Source organism: Labrus bergylta, chromosome 22 (genome assembly GCF_963930695.1).
Source record: "Labrus bergylta chromosome 22, fLabBer1.1, whole genome shotgun sequence".
In the NCBI taxonomy this organism is placed as follows: Eukaryota; Metazoa; Chordata; class Actinopteri; order Labriformes; family Labridae; genus Labrus; species Labrus bergylta.
In genome coordinates, this window is record NC_089216.1 from 4008069 (window position 1) to 4026422 (window position 18354).

The 18354-nt window shown below is 41.3% G+C and overlaps 1 protein-coding gene and 1 non-coding gene across 2 annotated transcripts; one reads left to right on the forward strand and one right to left on the reverse strand.

The window, feature by feature from the left end:
• Positions 1-800: 800 nt before the first annotated feature.
• Positions 801-6683, reverse strand: si:dkey-171c9.3 (uncharacterized). The gene is made up of 2 exons (XR_010665079.1): positions 6605-6683; positions 801-4317 (listed from the first exon to the last, which is right to left on the reverse strand). It is a non-coding gene; the product is annotated as an uncharacterized si:dkey-171c9.3 (transcript).
• Positions 6684-11002: 4319 nt separating this feature from the next.
• On the forward strand, positions 11003-17909 carry ccnb3 (cyclin B3). Its single transcript, XM_065950791.1, has 12 exons — positions 11003-11164; positions 11360-11474; positions 11714-11797; positions 12913-13022; positions 13134-13308; positions 13465-13563; positions 13671-13763; positions 14041-14178; positions 14960-15115; positions 15240-15389; positions 16261-16391; positions 17328-17909. Exons 2-12 carry the CDS (start codon positions 11391-11393, stop codon positions 17401-17403), a joined length of 1296 nt encoding a protein of 431 aa, XP_065806863.1. The 5' UTR covers positions 11003-11164; positions 11360-11390; the 3' UTR covers positions 17404-17909.
• The last annotated feature ends 445 nt before the right edge of the window (positions 17910-18354 follow it).

An 18354-nucleotide genomic window follows, 5' to 3' on the forward strand; every position in this document is an offset into this window, starting at 1 on the left:
CTCCCTCTCTTTTTGGCAGCCGGTCTCGTGACAACACAACAAGCATTTCTCCAGATGTGTGCGTGTATGTGTGTGTTTTCCCCCCTGACACCACAGCTGTCCACCCAGCCCAGCAGCTTATCTATGTGAGCATATGTGAGTGTGTCAAGTCGGTCCGTGTCCTGTGGTGAGAAAACATAATGGTGATCAGCAGAGGGAGTCAAAAGTTCAGACTAAGCATTTCATGACATATTGTGTTTCAGAGCCAAAGGAATGATCATGTACTGCAGCCAGGTCGTCGTGCTGTGTTTGTTGACGTATGCAGATGACATTAAAGCTAACTTTTGTATCTCTAGCTCCAATAAAAGGTTTAATTTTAGAGGGAAATGTAACATTTTTCATTATCTAAATTAACCTGTGAAAGACTTTTATTGTTGTGAAGACGCTGAATCAAAATATAACTCGACAAACAAGAAGTCCGAAATCATGCTCGCAGCTCTGTTTGCTAGCATATAATGTAGACTGTAAAAACAAGGCCCTCTAAAAAGCCTTAGAGTTCTGGCTGCACAAACCCCGCCTCCTCCATGTTAACAGATGGGACATGGGTCAAACTTTAGAATGAAAATACACATCAAATACATTGTTCTCAACCCCGGATTCTGTTGTAACTGTTAGCCATTATCATTCTGATACATCTCCAAGTTTCCAGAAAATTTTGGTTTTAATTTATTATTTGATACTACTACGGCCTCCTTAACCAAAATAATTGAACCACGACTCGAAACATGGAGACCGAAAAACATAAAGGGACACCACACAGCTTAAAGATTAAACCCAGAGCTTTATTTAACAGAAATCTTCCCAAAAAATACTCAGGAGATAAAGAATAAACCAAAGAAAACAAAAGGGACTGGAGACCCTGGCCAAAAAGAACAAAAGATGGGAAGGTGCTGAGCCAACCATGCAATGGGCCCTCGCTTTCGCTTTTACCTCTAAAAGATTCTAAAAAATGTTCTCACCTAAGAGAAAATAAAAGACCGAACTGGACTGCCGGTGATCTCCAGCCTAAACTAAAATAATAAAAACCAGCAACCTCGACATAGGTAAAGAAATAAACACCTGGATCGGTGGACCCTAACCCTAAAATGCAGAAATGTCTCTAGAGTCGAAAATCAGGGCCCTAACCACTTGGCCACTGGCGCCCCTTCATTACAATTTCTACCTGACGATGGTGCTCAATGAAATTTAGCGGTGTTAGAGCTGCAATGGCGGTGGCGTTTTTGGTACTGTTCCCGAGTCTGTTTGTTAGCAGGTTTTAAAAAAAAAAACTATATGTGCAATTTGCATTATACTTGGTAAAATCATGTAGCATGTGCCATTAAAGAGCCCAATCAATCTTTGAGGTGGATGGTGATCCAGCTCAGGAAAATGTAATTTACAGCAGATCAGTAAGAATTTCTTCCTGGCAAACATCAAGCATTTGTTACAAGTGTTTTTGATAAGAAGTACATGATAAAAAAACAGTTTTCTCTTTCTTACAAAAGTGTGTAAAGTATGTGAAAAATTTCAAGTTTAGAGGCACAAACGGTAATAAAATGCAAAGCTGAGATTTTGTTATAGATTTGGAATTTATCCAGACATAAATATAGTGGCTGTTGTTGCATATATGCATCTTCTTAAGGAATCGTTGGTGGAGGTCTGTGCTCTCTGAGTGCGCTAAATGAAATGGATCCTTTATTCTCTTGATGCTATTCGGTTGTCCTGAAAATCCTTGTTGGCTTACAACAGGATTAAGTTGTCGAAGATAAAATACAGTTTTTGTTATTCCTCCAAATCACTCCATCTGTGTTGCGTGAGAGAGAAGGTGTTTTGTATTGATTGCAGATCTGTTCTTGCACACCACAAACACAGGAGACCTCGGCGAGGACAAAAAAAAGTCTCAATTCAATCCTGCTTTATTTGTTCACTTAACTGGTCTAATCCTCTGACGGTTATATTGAAGCGGAGAGGAATAGAAAACATAACTTGTTGCCGCTGCATAATCACATCCTTGTTTGGTTTAGCACCATGGTTCCCTCTTCTTTCTGGTCAAAATCTTACCACCATGGCAATCTTGAATTCATAAAAGGAAATGAATGAATCACACTGAATCCATTAAGATTTTCAGGCTGATGACAAGCGGAAATAACCAAGTACCTTCCCAGCATCACACTCATTTATAAAAGTTAGTCAGACCATCACTTGTTGGTGGTGGGATGCAAATCCATCAAATGTCTACAGTGAAAATGGCAACATTGGCCATAGCTTTACTCATCAAAGAAATCTCAAGAAATATGTAAAGGGTCTTAAATAGGAAAAAGATGTTTTCAACAATTCATATATAGAAATAAAACAAAATGTTATTTCCACATTTAAATATTTAATCAAATTGAGTAAAGGTATTGTCAAAGAAGCACTCATGATCACTTCACTGACCGCATGCTGAAATCACTCTCATTGCTCCTGTGTCACCATCTACAGGACATTTGCAGATACTGCAGTTTAATCCCAAACTAAAAATGCATTGGTCCCCTGCCAATGTACATTTTATTCCAACCAGGACTCAAAATCTGACCTCAGGTCCGTTATTTAATACAGAATATATACAGCTACAAAGATATTTGCGTCATTAAATATGCCAGAGATTGTTTCTATTATGAATAAACCGTCTTTTTGTTGGATCTCTGCTGAGTTTTTCCAATAAATAGAATTATTCATAACTCTTATAGCCTTGAACTGGATGAGCTCAAAGTAATCTTTGTTGAAAAATAAATTCAGCAAATCAAATCAGCTTCAGCGTTTACAGCTTTATTATTACTGTAAATCACACTTCAATAGAAATGTCAGGCAGACTGCCTGGAGGCAACATGTGGGTGGATAACAGTGTTTTTCATTCTTGAGTGTATGTGCGTCTGTTAGTCATCAGCTATATACACAATCCCACCCCTCTCCCAATAGGCTGCTGCTGTTTTAACAACTCTTGAAAAATTAGCAACTGATAACACAACTGATGTTTAAAATCCTTTGGGAAATCAGAGAAAAACATTTTAGACAACAGCTAATGCTAGTATTGAAGCACACCTCAGAAAACAATAACATTGCTAGTTTTATTGTAGCTAGTTAGTTTGTTTCCTAGGTTATTTTTTAATTAAGCCTACTTATTGTGGCATTTAAAACAACCAAACGGCAGTCATTTCTTTGCGTCTTTCCCTAGATAAGAGTAATATTGTTCAGTAAGTGGCTTCTAATTTAGCTTATTGAATATGTTGTTTTTCTTCAAATATGACCGTCCAGATTTTCACAGTTCAGTGAGTGAACCGTTGAAACAGTATCTGACCTTACCTGCTCACTGTGAGCATAACATAGAAGGAAAATGACCGTCATTTGAATATGGTCAGTTGATCGTTTTAAATCATTCAATCATCAGACAGTCATTTTAGCTTCATCAAGCGAGGAGGAGATGATGGTTTCAGCCAGTTGGTGGGCTAATTTATTGAGATCGCTAGTTTCAGCCTTCAGATCTCTGTTTTTGAAATTCAAGACAGACTCAATGATGTCACATGAAAGAGCCTCCGCAAAAGCCACTACCTTGGCTCCATGGTGACCCCCAATTTCCAAATACTCCCTTGCCAACTCATCCGTGGACAACGAGTGCATTAGATGTTCCATTAACTCCACTCGAGGGTCATTGTTGGCGCCGTCTCCTTCCTCCTTCGGGGTTGGTGGAGGAGGTGATGGCATAAAAACCTTTGCCAAACCTCCTTTGAGCTTCTTGGCAAAACTGTATCTGCTTCTCTCAAGCTCAGGAAGGAGGGGTGTCGTTGGAGGGGCATCAGGGTAGTCGATGGATCCCAAAACTAGGAACCCTGACTGAGACAAGGGTGCACGGCATGGCTGGATGTCTTCAGAAGTCTGGAACTGATTGCTTGGATCCATCTTTGGGTTGAAATCCTCAAAGTCGTTCTCAGATTGGTCCAAACCTTTGGCCTCTCCATCCTCTATTTCTAATGTAACTGGTCTCTGAAATATACCCTGACCTCGACTGACTTCCCTCAGAGCTTCCTCAACCACAGATGACGCTAACTCTTCGGCTAACATCTCCTCATTTTGTTTGAATCTGGACTCCACTTCAGGCTCCACCATTTCCATCTGGCTTAGACACGACTGGATAATGTTCTCAGTCATATTTTGGGCAAACTGCTCAAGAACCACATTGTGTTGGTGGCTTGTCTTGAGGCCAAGGTTTCCTTGATCGGGTTCTGGCACCCTTGGATCGGCACTCACTTCCTGCATTAGATCCTGTGAGAATAAAAGTAATATTTAAGAAAATATTGTCTTTTTAGCAACAAGAATGTGCTTAAGGTCAGTGCAAGACACAAGCACTGAAAAGAGTCCAAAGATGGTTTGAATCATGGCCTTGTTCCTATAATTAGTTCAATTTTGTGTTGTATTGTACTAAGGCTTGCCAATATGTTCAGTTAAAGCCAGGCAGGACAATAAATAGTTCTCCTTAATGATCCCCTTTTAGCCTCTGAACTGTAAATGCTTGGGCATTCCTGGCTTGTTTGAGAGGGCGAGAAGATTTAGATACGTCTCAAATTGAAAGAATGCGAGTGTGAAACGGCAGAAAAGAAATTCAGAAAATAGATGAGAAAAACGTGAGACAAAACAGAACATAAACTATTCCATCTGAAGCCCTTCAACGGAAAGAGTTGAGGCCTCGACCACAGCATGTCACCATATGAGCTGCAACCCAGTTAGGATGCAGCAAACAGGAAGTAGGGTTTGCTGTTAGATAAGCGAAAACTATGTATACACATCTTTAGTTGATTGAGATACACACATGAATGTGTGAAAGGTTCTTTCTTGAACTAAAACCAAGTTTTCACACTCAGTGGAAGGCTGAGCCTGTCAGTGTACTATTACTTACTGTTTTTACTAACAAAGTTATCAATTACCACCAGGGCATTACATCCAAGCTAATGCAAAAGCTGTTTGGTTTGTAGTTTCACTGTTCTTTTAGTCAGTTGTAGAAACAAATCCAGACTGTCTGACTATTTTGCTTGAGAACTCTTGAAGGCTGTCGTCCAGATGAGCTGCCTAAATATCAAAGTATTAGTACAGCATTCTGGTAAATACACTTTTCACTTTGTTGCTGAGAATAAGATGGAAGGGAATTGAAGCCCCTCTCTTATCTGTGCAGTTAAATTGAAGCTTGTGCGAGCTACTAGTTAGCCTAGCTTAGCTGAAATGAAACTAAATGAAATAGTTTGCTAATCCTCAGCCTAAAGAACTATAATCTACCCACCAGCAATTTAAAATATCCCATATTTGTTGAACTTGTTAGTGACAGAAGAGCTAGTTTTCGGCTTCAATTTCAAAGCAATTTTATTGGCTGAAAACTAAAGATTTTTTAGTTTAACAATTAGAAAAGTTGCTTTAGCTTAGCTAGCATAGGTTGACTAACATTAAAAGCCATTGCTAGCATTTCTTTCTCGAAATACTTTAATGCAAATGTGGGTCGCCCTCAATGATCTCTTCGAGTTCTTAAACAAATGTTGATGATGATGATGATGACGATGATGACTTTAGTACTACAGCTATAGCAACAGAAAAGGGACATTTTGAAGCCATTGAATTTGGGCAGATCTTTTTTTTTTGGACCAAATCAGAGAGATGATAAAAGTTTAACAGAAAAATCTCTGTCATGCCTGTTCAAATCAATTCAAATGAATTTCAAGCAAAATTCCAAACATTCCAGCCACAGAAAATGATGCTTCAAAAGACTTCATAGGTAGGGGGAAAAAAATGAATGTATATTGGTGTGTGCGCATGACGACTTCTTAAGGAGTGTCACAGTTCAATCCTGGCTTCAGTCACCCACAGCCTGGGTTCAGAACGGACAGAGCTATTAGAGGAGAACATGATCGAGAATGAAGCGCAGATGTGGAACAAATTACAGCTAAACTAAAGAATGCTTTCTCTAGGCGATTTCACTTGGATTGCCAAACTAAAGTTCAGTAGACAAAGAAGATTCATCACTATCTGTGTGTTTGTGTGTTACTCAGGCCTGTCTACACAAAGTCTGGTCATGGTGCTTACTTGTTTGATGACATGTTTCACCTTCAGCCTCTTACAACACCCTGACACTGTTTTCTATTAAGGCCTTAAAGTGTGTTGCAAAAAAATTTTGGAAATAGAATTTCCTCACTTGAACTTTTGTCTTTTTTCTCACCAATTTTCATGGTGTTTCATGAAATGCGATAAATCCTCAATTTGTAAGGGTTTTAAGGTCTACTTTTGTTGATTAATTACACTAAATATTTCTACACAGGGATATTTTGTTTTATATATTGCAAGCATCAAACAAAGAAAGAAAAAGCTAGACAGATAAAACCAAAGATTTAGCGCCATGAAGTAGATAAAACTAGAAAGTACCTGACTGAGACCTGGCAGGAAGCAGGAGGTGTTGTTGGAGCCAATTGGAGGATATTAAAAGCCTAAAAGTTGATTTAGTGTTTTGCAAAATGTGAAAGCATGACACAGGAAACATCAGGAGGAGTAGACTGCCTGTAGACAAACTTACCAGTTTGACGTCTTCTGTGCGAATGAGTTGAAACGGAAATGGTTTGACGAACGAGCACACATGTTTCACTCACTTCCTGTGTTTGTGTGTTTGTGAGAGAGTGTTGGATAAAAAAAACAGAGAATGTGTTCAACCTCATGAAAAAAAAAATCTGCAAATAAATAACTGGGTAGATATCTAAACCTCTACTGAGTATGTTTTAAACTTTGACTTTGTCTTGAAGACATGATAAACAGAAGAAGGAAGAGGGTGCAGAGGACGTTTTTGCCTTTATTAGCGAGGACAGCTGAATTGAGACAGGAAGTGTTGGGAGGATTGAGTAGGTAGATGAGATGCAGCAAAGGGCCGAGGCTGGATTCAAACCCACGGCCACTAGAATGAGGACTATTGCCTCCTTGCATTGGTTGTGTCATAACCGCTAGGCTATTGGCGCCCAACATTTCTGCCAAATTTGAAATACTGTTCTTCACTCCACTTAGAATACATCAGACAGAACATTTTAGTAATGGCGGAAATAATCAGATTCTTTAAGTAAAAGTACCAATACAATCCTTTGAAAGTTAGAAAGTATGATTACATGTAAGTATTCAGTATTGATGTTAGTGTTAGTGAAGCTAAATATATAAAAATGTCCCTTGTGATAATTTTTATATTCTTGATATAAACCAAAACCAATGATTATTGTATCTATGGATGAATCTGCTGAGTATTCGACCTATTAATAGATTAACTGTTTGATAGCCAGATGCTCTATTCCACTCTTTGACATTGCTTGTTTTCTCGAACAGCAGTTCCAACCTCCTAAATGATTAATTTTATTATCCCGCTGTGTTCTCATGATTCATCAATTGGTTTTCAAGATGTGTGAACAAATAAATCAAAATTATGAGTTCATACAAGACATTTAATTAACAACTCAGTAAATATTCTGCTGAATGTTAACATTGTCTTTGGCTCTTTTATGGCTTACTTTGAATCAAATGGAAATCATAAGTGATGCCAGTTGTGAGGATGAAGTATAGTGCTAAAAAGAAAAAGCAGTAAATAGTCCAAACGTATTGAAGCTTGAACATTGTTACTGCTTGAAAAATGACTTTTCTATTCATTCTCTGTAGTTGAATTGTTCATAAACCAACTTATTTTCTATCTAACTAATTTCTTATCTACCAAACTATACCATAAAAAAAACATTCGCCTTTTTGTAAATTTTGCATAGTGCAGTAACAATTACAATATTTACCTTCAAATTGTATGGTACTTGAGTAGAAGTATAAAGTTAGCTAGAAAGATGGAAGGGTGGATGGCTAGAAAGATGGATAGATGGATGGATGGAAAGTTTGATGGATGGATGAAAGTTAAATGGCTGAATAGATGAATGTATGGACGATGGATTGATGGATGATGGATAAAAAGTTAGATGGATGGATGGACAATAGATTGATGGATGGATGGAAGGTTAGATGGCTGAATGGATGGATGGATGATGGAAATTAGATGGATGGATTGATTGATGGATGGATGGACAATAGATTGATGGATGGATGGAAGGTTAGATGGCTGAATGGATGGATGGATGATGGAAATTAGATGGATGGATTGATTGATGGATGGATGGATGGAAGGTTACATGGCTGAATGGATGGATGGATGGATGGATGGATGGAAATTAGATGGATGGATGGAAAGTTAGATGGATGGATGGACGATAGATTGATGGATGGATGGAAATTAGATGGATGGATGGATTAATGGATGGATGGAAGGTTAGATGGCTGAATGGATGGATGGAAATTAGATGGATGGATGGATTGATGGATGGATGGAAAGTTAAATGGCTGAATAGATGGATGGATCAAAAGTTAGCTGAATGGATGGATTGATGGATGGATGGATGGATAGAAGGCTAGATGGTTGAATGGATGGATGGATGGAAATTAAATGGATTGATGGATGGATGGAAAGTTAGATGGATGGCTGGATGAATGAAAGTTAGATTGGATGGATGGATGGATGGATGGATGAAAGTTAAATGGCTGAATAGATGGATGGATCAAAAGTTAGCTGAATGGATGGATTGATGGATGGATGGATGGAAGGAAAGTTAGATGGATCAATCGATAGATGAAAGTTAGATTGGATGGATGGATGGATGGATGAAAGTTAGAGGGACAGATGGAAATTTTGGTGGATGGATGGATAAAAGGATGGACTTCATTGACCTCAAAATTGGAATTTGTGAAAACAAGAAGAGAGTGCCTCAAATTTGTGTACTGGAGTGAACTCCCAACATACTGGATGATTAGAACTGACAGTTTTTGAGTAATTTTCTGTGATGCATAGCCTCCATGACCCTCACTTTTGAGCCTAAACCCCACCTCTCTGTACAAATCCAGAGAATAGTAAAAGTGTTCCTTCCAGCATGGATGGAGACAATCTGGATAACTCTCGTACAAAGCTTTTAGTGTTGAACGAGGACAACAACAGGGAGCGGAGCTCAAATAAAAGCGTTGTGTTGTGAGATGATATCTCTCTGTAGACTTCATTAGATGCCAGAATGCACCACGTGAACTAGAGCCTGGTTCAAACAAAGTGTATGTGGGGTGAATTCTAAAGCTTTTTGTGTTGTTGAATGTCAATGATCTAAAGTCCAGAGAGACTCACTGTAAAGGCCACACTAGTGATGATTTAGCTCTACATCCCATTAACATGTCTCTTCAGGTCAAAAGATGATTCAAATTTGATTTATTTTTTTCTCTGTAGATCAACTTTATTGCCTCTATTCCCGTCAAACAGACATGAAACAAAGATGACCTCCCAAACCCCTGGCAGCAGAGTGTACGTTACCTGCCAGCTTTTCCTTGGCGTCCATCTTGGATCTGCCCTCCGTGTGCACAAGTGGGATTTTATGGCCCTCTGTTATCCAAACTGTTACCGTGGTAACTCCGTGTTTTGGGCCACAGAAGACCCTCGGCGCTCCTTCCACTCCCGTTCAGGAAATTATATGTGTGTCAGTGAGCTCATTGCTCGACATGAACATTTAAGTTGAGGGTTATTTTAGAGCCTTTTGAGTGTCTTTTGGGAAATTCAAGAAACGCCAGTCTGTTACACAAACGAATCAAAGAAAAGCAACTCAGCTTTCGTTTGAGCAAATCTATCTAATAAGGTTGTAGCAGCAGAAACATAACTAACAATAATCAAGTAAAAACTAAGTCAGCTTCTTAAACAGATATTCTTAACTAAAGATCAACATACGGCCCTGTGTTCATTTGGCTCTTTCGGACACATCTGATGGTTTTAACAAGCAGATGGTATTGGCTCATTTGTCATAGCTGATTAAAATCATGCATTTCAGTCCAAACACAACATTCCATAATTTCGTAGTTTTATTGCAGGAATTGCAAACATCTGCTTCAATTCTTTTATGGCTTCTTTTGACGGACATAATGTAAATCAGATGCAGCCGCTGCAACAATTACCGCATGAAATATTAAGTGCTGTGTGTTCTGTGCATGATGTCTTACTGCAATGTCTTATTTTATTAATCATATTAGGCCGAACTGTGCGATTTTCTGCAGATGGTGTTTTTGGATATCTATCTTTAAGTAGAGTTTTTTTTTTATATTAAATAACTTTTTTTATTTTACGCATTTATGCTTAATTGCTATATGCGTAAATATTATGCTGTAAAAGAAGTTAAAATGAATGAAACAAGTATGAATGAAAAAAAAGCAAGGACTGTAAATAAGGATAAAGGAACACGCAACATTCGTTTGATCATGCGCAGTAAGGACATAAATACAGTCTGAAACAATTTCACGTATTTTGCGTTTTTGAAATAATGAAATAATGAATTAATGAAATAATGAATTAATGAAATAATGAAATAATGAATTAATGAAATAATGAATTAATGAATTAATGAAATAATGAAATAATGAAATAATGAATTAATGAAATAATGAATTAATGAAATAATGAATTAATGAATTAATGAAATAATGAAATAATGAAATAATGAAATAATCTGCAGCGGTTAAAAACATCAATAACAAATCCCCGACGAGGTTTTAAACTGTCAGCATGTTTGAAAATTGTATATTTTTCACGCTCCTTCAGGGTTCGTTTGTTTTTGTACCGAGGAAACCCGGTGGGCGGGATATCAACTGAAATATTTAGTTTACATTTTACGTAGCGAAACAATAGACCAACACGATTAAACAAAACGAGAAACCTTGATTAAAATTAATAAAACAACGCCACAAGTATTCAGTTATTTTAAACACACACAAAAAAAAGGGAACAGATGTGCTGCCGGGCGGAGCTGTTACCCTGAAACCAGCGCTCCCTAGCAACGGCATCCCTAGCGACTCCCCGATTGGTCCGCCTGGCTCAAATTCCAGCCAATGAGAGCGAAGCGGCAGCAGATTCGGATCCGCAGCTGAAGCACTTTTTGTTTGAGCTCATTGAAGAAACACAGCGAAACTGGACTATTTACACCAAGTTTTCACTGCTAAACTAAGCGACTGAGTCAAACGAGGGGGGATTCTGATAAAAAAAAAGGTAAGTTAAAACAACCTTTTAGTTTGTGACTGTCAAATTCGACCCTGTTTAAATGTGGAGACCCCACCCAGCACACACAAAGGTTGTTTTTCTGCTCTACCTAAAACTGCAGCAACACGCTGCTTCGGTGTTTTGTTGTTTATTCAAACCCCACCCGCCTTTTTTTTTTAAATGTGCATTTAATTATCATTGCAGAGTTAGTTTTCGTCGATAAAGGAGTCCAGACATGCCGATACCGAGGGGAAGGAAGCCCACCGGGGCTGCTGGGAACAAGATATCCAAACTAACAGCAACCACCAGCGAGAACCAGGTGAAAGAAAGATTGCATTTCCACCAGTTTCTCATGAATTAACCAGGAAAGGACTGTAAACAAAGCAGACGTGCAGCAGCTGTTCCATGAAGTGCACGTTTAAACACCCCCCCCCCCCTCCCAAAAACAAAAAGTGAACATGCAAAACGTCTTCAAACTATTTCTTCTTCTTGTATTCCTGCAGTGTGTGAACAGGGAGTGATTTTGTGTGTTTTCAGACTCATGTGTTTGTGTTGCAGGAGGATGGCTCCCAGGCAAAGAGGTCCTCGTCCCCCCCTCAAGGAGCCCCGAAAAAGAGGACCGCTTTCATCGACATCACGAATGTAAGTGTGGTCACGCTGGTTTCTTTATTCATGGTCTCCCCCCCCTCTGTTGACTTCACACGTTCACAGCAGATCAAGAACGATGAGGACGCCTACATCTTTTATATTCGTCCATAACATCCTGAGGAGTGAAACCAGCTGATTGAAGCGTCCCTCTTCGTCCGGGCAGCAGATGTTTCAGCGCAATAACTTACACGCATTCATCAGCCAGGGTCAGGATGCGGGACGTAGGGATGCTGAGGTCGCTGCAGCCCCCCCCCCCTGAAATCAGGAACAATAATTACAACCAGCAGCTTTAAGAACATTTAAACCACAGTGTTATTGTATATGTGGATGCAGAACCCTCAACCGGTTTGTGTGATCGCGCATGTTTTAGTCTGTTTAGCAGTCTGTGCCTTGTAGCTCCTGCAGAGTGACGCAACTTACAGCCAGTCGGTGCGTCGTGATAGATGCTCACACGCCGAGATGTTTTAAACACAATCAAAGACGTTTGATCATCCTGTCAGAGGAAGCAGCATAAATAGTTGTTACCCTGAGTTTTGAAATCCTATCTGAATATTCTCTGAGAACCTCAGAACAACTTCTTTGTCATTAGCACTTCTCATGACTGAAGCAGAGAGCTGGGGATCGTTTGTTTTGGTGCAGAAGAAAGCGTCAAATGATGCACGAAACATCACGTGTGCACGCAAACATCCTGAAGAGAGTCTGAGTTAACACGGACAGAAAGTTTGACTGATTGTACCCGACCTGAAAAGCCTCTGCATGTTTCTAATAAGCTCCACGAGCAGAAACGTGCTCAAACTAGGATCAATATTGGAGATGCTTTTGAAAAATGGAGAGAGGTTAGAACACAGAAAGGTTTACAGACCCATGCAGAGCTGGATAAACACTGAAGCTTCAGAGACGAGGGATGAGGGGGCGGGGGAGTCAGCTCTCTCCATTGTTTTGAATTTGGACTGCAGTACCCATTTTAACCACTATGTGTCAGAGTAACAAGTAGCTCCTTTACCCCAAAAATGTTTATAATGACGTTAAAAAAACTGAAAATGTGCGCCTGAGGCGATGACTTTAGAGTGATTTTTAACATCTTGAATTCCATTTGTCTTTTCTTAAAGGCTCACAAGGTTCAGATCAGCCTCCCGGGGAGGAAAAAGGACGCGAAGAAGCAGGCAAAGAAAACAAGCTCCGCCTCCGTCGCCACAAAGAACCAAGCAAACCTCAAAAAGTAATTCTCTTTCCCGCTTCCCCGTTTCTCTCCTTCGATTTGAAATCCTTTCTCTTCCTTTTTCCCAGTTCTCTCTCTCCGTCTTAACTTGTGGCTTCTCTCTCTCTTCAGGTTGTCGTCCGTGAGCTCGGAGGGGACGCCGGTGGAGAAAGAAAAGCCCGACGCGGAGGACGAGAAGGGAGAGGAGGCGCTGAAGGATGCTGCAGCTCCAGTTGAAGAGCTGGCTGCTGCTGCTGATGCGCCCCCTGCTGTCCGGGAGGTGCCAGCACACCTTCAGAAACAACATGTAAGGACACTTTAACATAGACTTAAATAAAAAAAAGTGGGTGTAGCCTCGAGATGGGTGAGAAGAGGTGACTTCCTTACATCTTCATCAGAGTGCCTGACCTGTAAGAGTGTTCATATCAAGCCTCCTCGCTCACTTTTTTCTCCGTCCTCTCAGATCCCGGCCGAGTTTGACATCGACTCGGAGAACTCTGAGGACTGCTACATGTGCCCCGAGTACGCCAAGGACATCTTTGACTACCTCAAACAGAGAGAGGTGAGAGCAGGGCTCAGAGTCACTCTTCCACTGAGGAGATTAATGTCAGGAGTGTGAAATGTGAACATGAAGCTCACGTCTCTGTTCTCCTCCCGTCTGTGTTTCAGGAGAAGTTCGTCCTCTGTAACTACATGCCCAAGCAGCCCAGCCTCAACCCGGAGATGAGGGCCATCCTGATCGACTGGCTGGTGGAAGTGCAGGTGTGTGTGTGTGTGTGTGTGTGTGTGTGTTAATAAGAGATTCCCCGCGGTGTAAAGTGGGCGCGTTGATCTCTTCTGTTAAATTAAAGGTGAAATCAGTGCTGATTAAAACACAACAGGCTGCGAATAAACGTCATTTTGAAGAACATGATTAGAAAAATTAAGTAGACGCTCGGTTGGAAACCGTGTGCGTGCGTGCGTGCGTGCGTGTTTTCTGTCTTTATGCTTTCTGTCTGTATTAACAGTTTTCTGTTTTCTGTTTTTTTTTTTTGTTCAGGAGAACTTCGAGCTGTACCACGAGACCCTGTACCTGGCCGTGATGATGACAGACCACTACCTGTCCCAGACTCCGGTCCACAGGGAGCTGCTGCAGCTCGTCGGCTCCACCGCCATGCTCATCGCCTCCAAGTTCGAGGTAACGGCTGGAAAAAAACGTGCAAACAGTCCAAGTGTCAACATGAAAGAGATACTTCACCCGTTGAAACATGACTCTGTACTGACATTGGGTCATATGTGTAGAAATGTGAAATACATTTTGAAGTTGGTGCCTTCTTGGCTGAGAAAAGGCAGAAAGTGTCTTTTTGGCTCATGTGGATGAAAGACACCAACTCCCAGAATGCACAGCACCGCAGGCCACTCCCACTAAGGTCCTCGATTTCAGAATACGAATCAGAAATACTTCTACCAGGTTTCTAATGATACAAAGCTTAATGCAAATGGGTGAAGTATCCCTTTTTTAAGGTTTTAACATGTTGCATTCTGAGCTCAGATGTTGTTAAATGAATCCTCGTCATGACCACAGAGTTTTATTCTGAAAGGCATCAGGTAGACTATGATGGGGATAAACAGGAAGTACTCTCCAGGTAGAAAAAGTGCAGATTTTATGTACGGTATGTTGCCGTTTCTCTGAGCAGAAAAGGTAGACGAGCGCACAAAGGTTTCATCGACATGATCCAGAGATTATATGAGATGATCCAGAGATTATATGAGACATGCCCCGGTGTTGACAGTTTTTATGTAACATGAATCCAAACAGGATAAAGCAGACGAGAGTGTCCCGCTGCAGGAGGTCTTTGGGATTAAAGGCCGAAAGCGTCTCTAACAAACATGTCGATTGATTAGAAGAAGTGAGAGAGTAATGAGTTCAAATGTTTCAAATCGTATTTTCTTATTTTGACTTTTTGATGATCCTGCAGGAGCGCAGTCCTCCGTGTGTCGACGACTTTCTCTACATCTGCGACGACGCGTACAAGAGGGAGGAGCTCATCTCCACGGAGGCCAACATCCTGCAGACGCTCCGCTTCGACATCAACATCCCCATCCCGTACCGCTTCCTCAGACGCTACGCCAAGGTGAGTGAACAGCGCCCGCCCCTTTTCTCCGTCACACTTTTTTATTTTCTTCTTCAAAATGTGCATTTCTTGGTCTCCACGTCCCCCCTCGACTTATCATCGTTCCCCTTGTGCGTCTCCGCAGTGCGTGAGCGCGGGCATGGACACGCTGACTCTGGCGCGGTACTTCTGCGAGATGAGTCTCATGGACATGGAGCTCGTGACGCAGAGGGGCTCTCTGCTGGCGTCCGCCTGCCTGCTGATGGCGCTGGTCACCAAAGACCTGGGAGGATGGGTAGGTCACACCTCTCGCTAACTCTTCTTTACTCTGCCGCTCTGTTCTGATTTGACCGTTAGGATCCCAAAAAAGTGTTTGCCGAGACATTTTGATCTCACCAGTAAAGGTCCTAAGCTCCGCCTCCTCCATGTTGACAGATGGGACATAAGTCAGGACCCAGACGGTCTGATCTAAGAGGGGTTTCTGGTCTTCGTCACCCGCTGTCGTTACCCCCTTTACGATTTTGTTTCTATGTTTCCGCCATGTCACCTAGCGACCGTGACAGCTGCACCAGAACCAGTCGATGTGGATAGCCTTGCGGTCGTGTTGCACGCCCCAAATAAAGAGGCCCAAAAAGTCCTCGTGGCGGCGGCCGTGGGTTCAAATCCGATCTTGGCTCTTTGGTGCATGTCTCCTCCCCACACTTCCTGTCTCTCCTCAGCTGTCCTATCAAATAACGGCAAACAGGACACCAAAACAAACCTTTAAAATAAATGCTAACCAGAGTGTTGACGGCTGGTTGTTCTGCTCTGGTTCTGATTCTGGATCTGCTGCCGTCTTTCACTTCCACTCGAGCCTCGCTGCAGCTCCGCCTCCAGTCTCCCTCCTTTCCATTTAAATGTAAATGCTTTTCCTCTGTGAATTGGACTCGGGTCGTTGCAGCAGGAGTGCGAGGCGTGGCTGGATGATTTCATTCTGCCTCCCAGAATCAGCTGCTGTGCAATTTTGTTTGCAATTTGGAGATGATGATGATGTTTGTGGAACAAATTGAAAGCAGCAGAGACGGAGTTATAAAATCCAGAGCAGTGGATTTGTTTTACATGTTTGAGTTTGAACATGTGAGTGTGAACATCTCTCTCTCTCTCTCTCTCTGTCTCTCGTGCTGCAGAGTGCCATCCTGCAGTTCCACTCCGGGTATCAGACGTCGGATCTGGCGCCGGTTGTCAGAAAGCTCCACGTGATGCTGTCGGCGCCTCCTGACGACAAACTGAGAGCCATCAGGAACAAATACTCCCACAAGTACGTACAGAACCAACCTGTTTCTCATTCTCTTTAAGGCCTAGTCCACACGTAGGCGGGTATTTTATTAAAACCAGTGTTCCTCTGTTTAAAAAAATAATCCTGCACACACACGCTACGTTCTCATACACATGGAAACGCAATGTTACAGCCGTAATGAGCACGCCAGGTGTCGCACAATGACGTCAAACGGAGGAGAATCCGGCGCACAGCGTGACGTTACAAGCCCAAAACGCGGTTTTCTCCGTCTACTCATCGAGATAGATTGATGCTTTATTGATCCCGAGGGAAATTCAAGAAACACCTTAAAGTCTTAATATGTGATTTTTCACACTTAAATGTAGAAATCAAGTATATCCTCTGAAAATAACTCTGTGATTCATGACTGTCTACAATGGGTGTAACACCCGAGTCCCACTGTCTGTGATGTTTTCAGAGTTTTCAGAGTCCTATCTTCAGTTTGTTGACATCGTCGGGACAGCCGGCTGACTCCTCCCCTCACGTATAAAAGTTGTTTAATTGAGGGACTAGAGAAAAGAAGAATAACATACTGTACTCACTGCTTAACTGTGTTTCTAGATCACGCTCATTTCAGGTAAATTTACATGCAGTGTGAAGATACGAGCATAATAAAGATCGCTAGCATTAGCATGCTAACACAACAATGCAGCGCGAGTTGTTTTGGTTTCATGCTGGTGCTCAAGGGCGACATCTGCTGGATCAAAAAAATCGCATATAAAGCCTTTAAAATAGAGTTTCTGATCATCTTCACCCTGGAAGGAGTTTTACTAAAGGTGAGTTTTCAGCGACCTAAAACTCCAAAAGGCCAAAATGCACAGAAAACCCCGTTCTCAAAAATACCCGCCAAAGTGTGGACGAGGCCTAAATCAATCAAGGTCCAGTGTTAAATAAAAAAATGTGTTGTCTCCTCCTCAGGGTGTTCTTTGAAGTCGCCTCGCTGCCGCTGGTGGACATGGACATTCTGGAGACGACGTTATCTCAAACAGAGTGAAACTATCGAACGTTCCCCTCCCACCTTGTACATAATTTGTGAATATGTTTTAATATTTATAAACACAGTGTAGTCCGTCTTTTTATATAATGTTGGAAATAAATCTGTTATTCCCAGTTGTGTTGGAAAAAGAGTTTGAATGGGCATTGGTTGGTAGTCGTGTTTTAATAATAATTATGACTTCTTTAAGTTACCTGACATTTTATTTTTTACAAGATGAAAGAAAAAGAAATCTTGCCTCCTGAGTGATGTGTGCGCCTCCTCTGTGTAAACGTTCAGACTGTGAGTTAGAGAGGTGAGCAAACACTCACCTTCACTTGACTGAAGGGTCAACATGTTGAGTTCATCTACAGACGTTGTAAAAGTGTTTTATCATGTTTATATCACCATGTGAGTTCATCTCTGTGTAAAAAAACGACCGGATGATGCTGTGCTATTTTTTAATGGCTGTTATGCATTCTCTTAAAATAAAGATATGCGTCTTTTTATCTGTTTGATATAAAACAAAAAATCTGCTTCATGCGTCATCATTTGGAAATAGAAGGCGTCTTTTTCTGGTTTGTAACGACGACGTGCATTTTGTAAGAGCTGCATCATCACAGGATGAGGGGCGGCAGAAGCTCGGTCTGTAGGGGACTTGGGTTGGATTTTAACTAGATTCATAACTGGCTAATCAGTCACTCCCTGCTAAGTGCTAATGCTAGCTCCTTAACTCGGTAGAATACCAGCAAGAAATTCAGCTGGTCTCACAGATGACTGGGGTAGGTCCTGAATTCAAAAATAGACTTTGAATTATGAATCCAGAATCGATTTGAAGTCGAGTCGTTACCCCAATAATCAAAATCCAATCAAGACACAGTCACAGATTCCCAGCCCTTGTTGCTGGTTCAAGTCCCATTGTGGACCAAAATATAGAAGTGGTGCCAGGCCTGAGATCTGACCATGTGCCCC

Excerpts from the sequence above, each read along its gene's own strand:
- ccnb3 (XM_065950791.1), top strand. The coding sequence starts at position 11,391 with ATGCCGATACCGAGGGGAAGGAAGCCCACCGGGGCTGCTGGGAACAAG. Across the intron at positions 11,475-11,713 it reads CAACCACCAGCGAGAACCAG|GAGGATGGCTCCCAGGCAAA; the intron begins GTGAAAGAAAGA and ends TTTGTGTTGCAG. Across the intron at positions 11,798-12,912 it reads CTTTCATCGACATCACGAAT|GCTCACAAGGTTCAGATCAG; the intron begins GTAAGTGTGGTC and ends CTTTTCTTAAAG.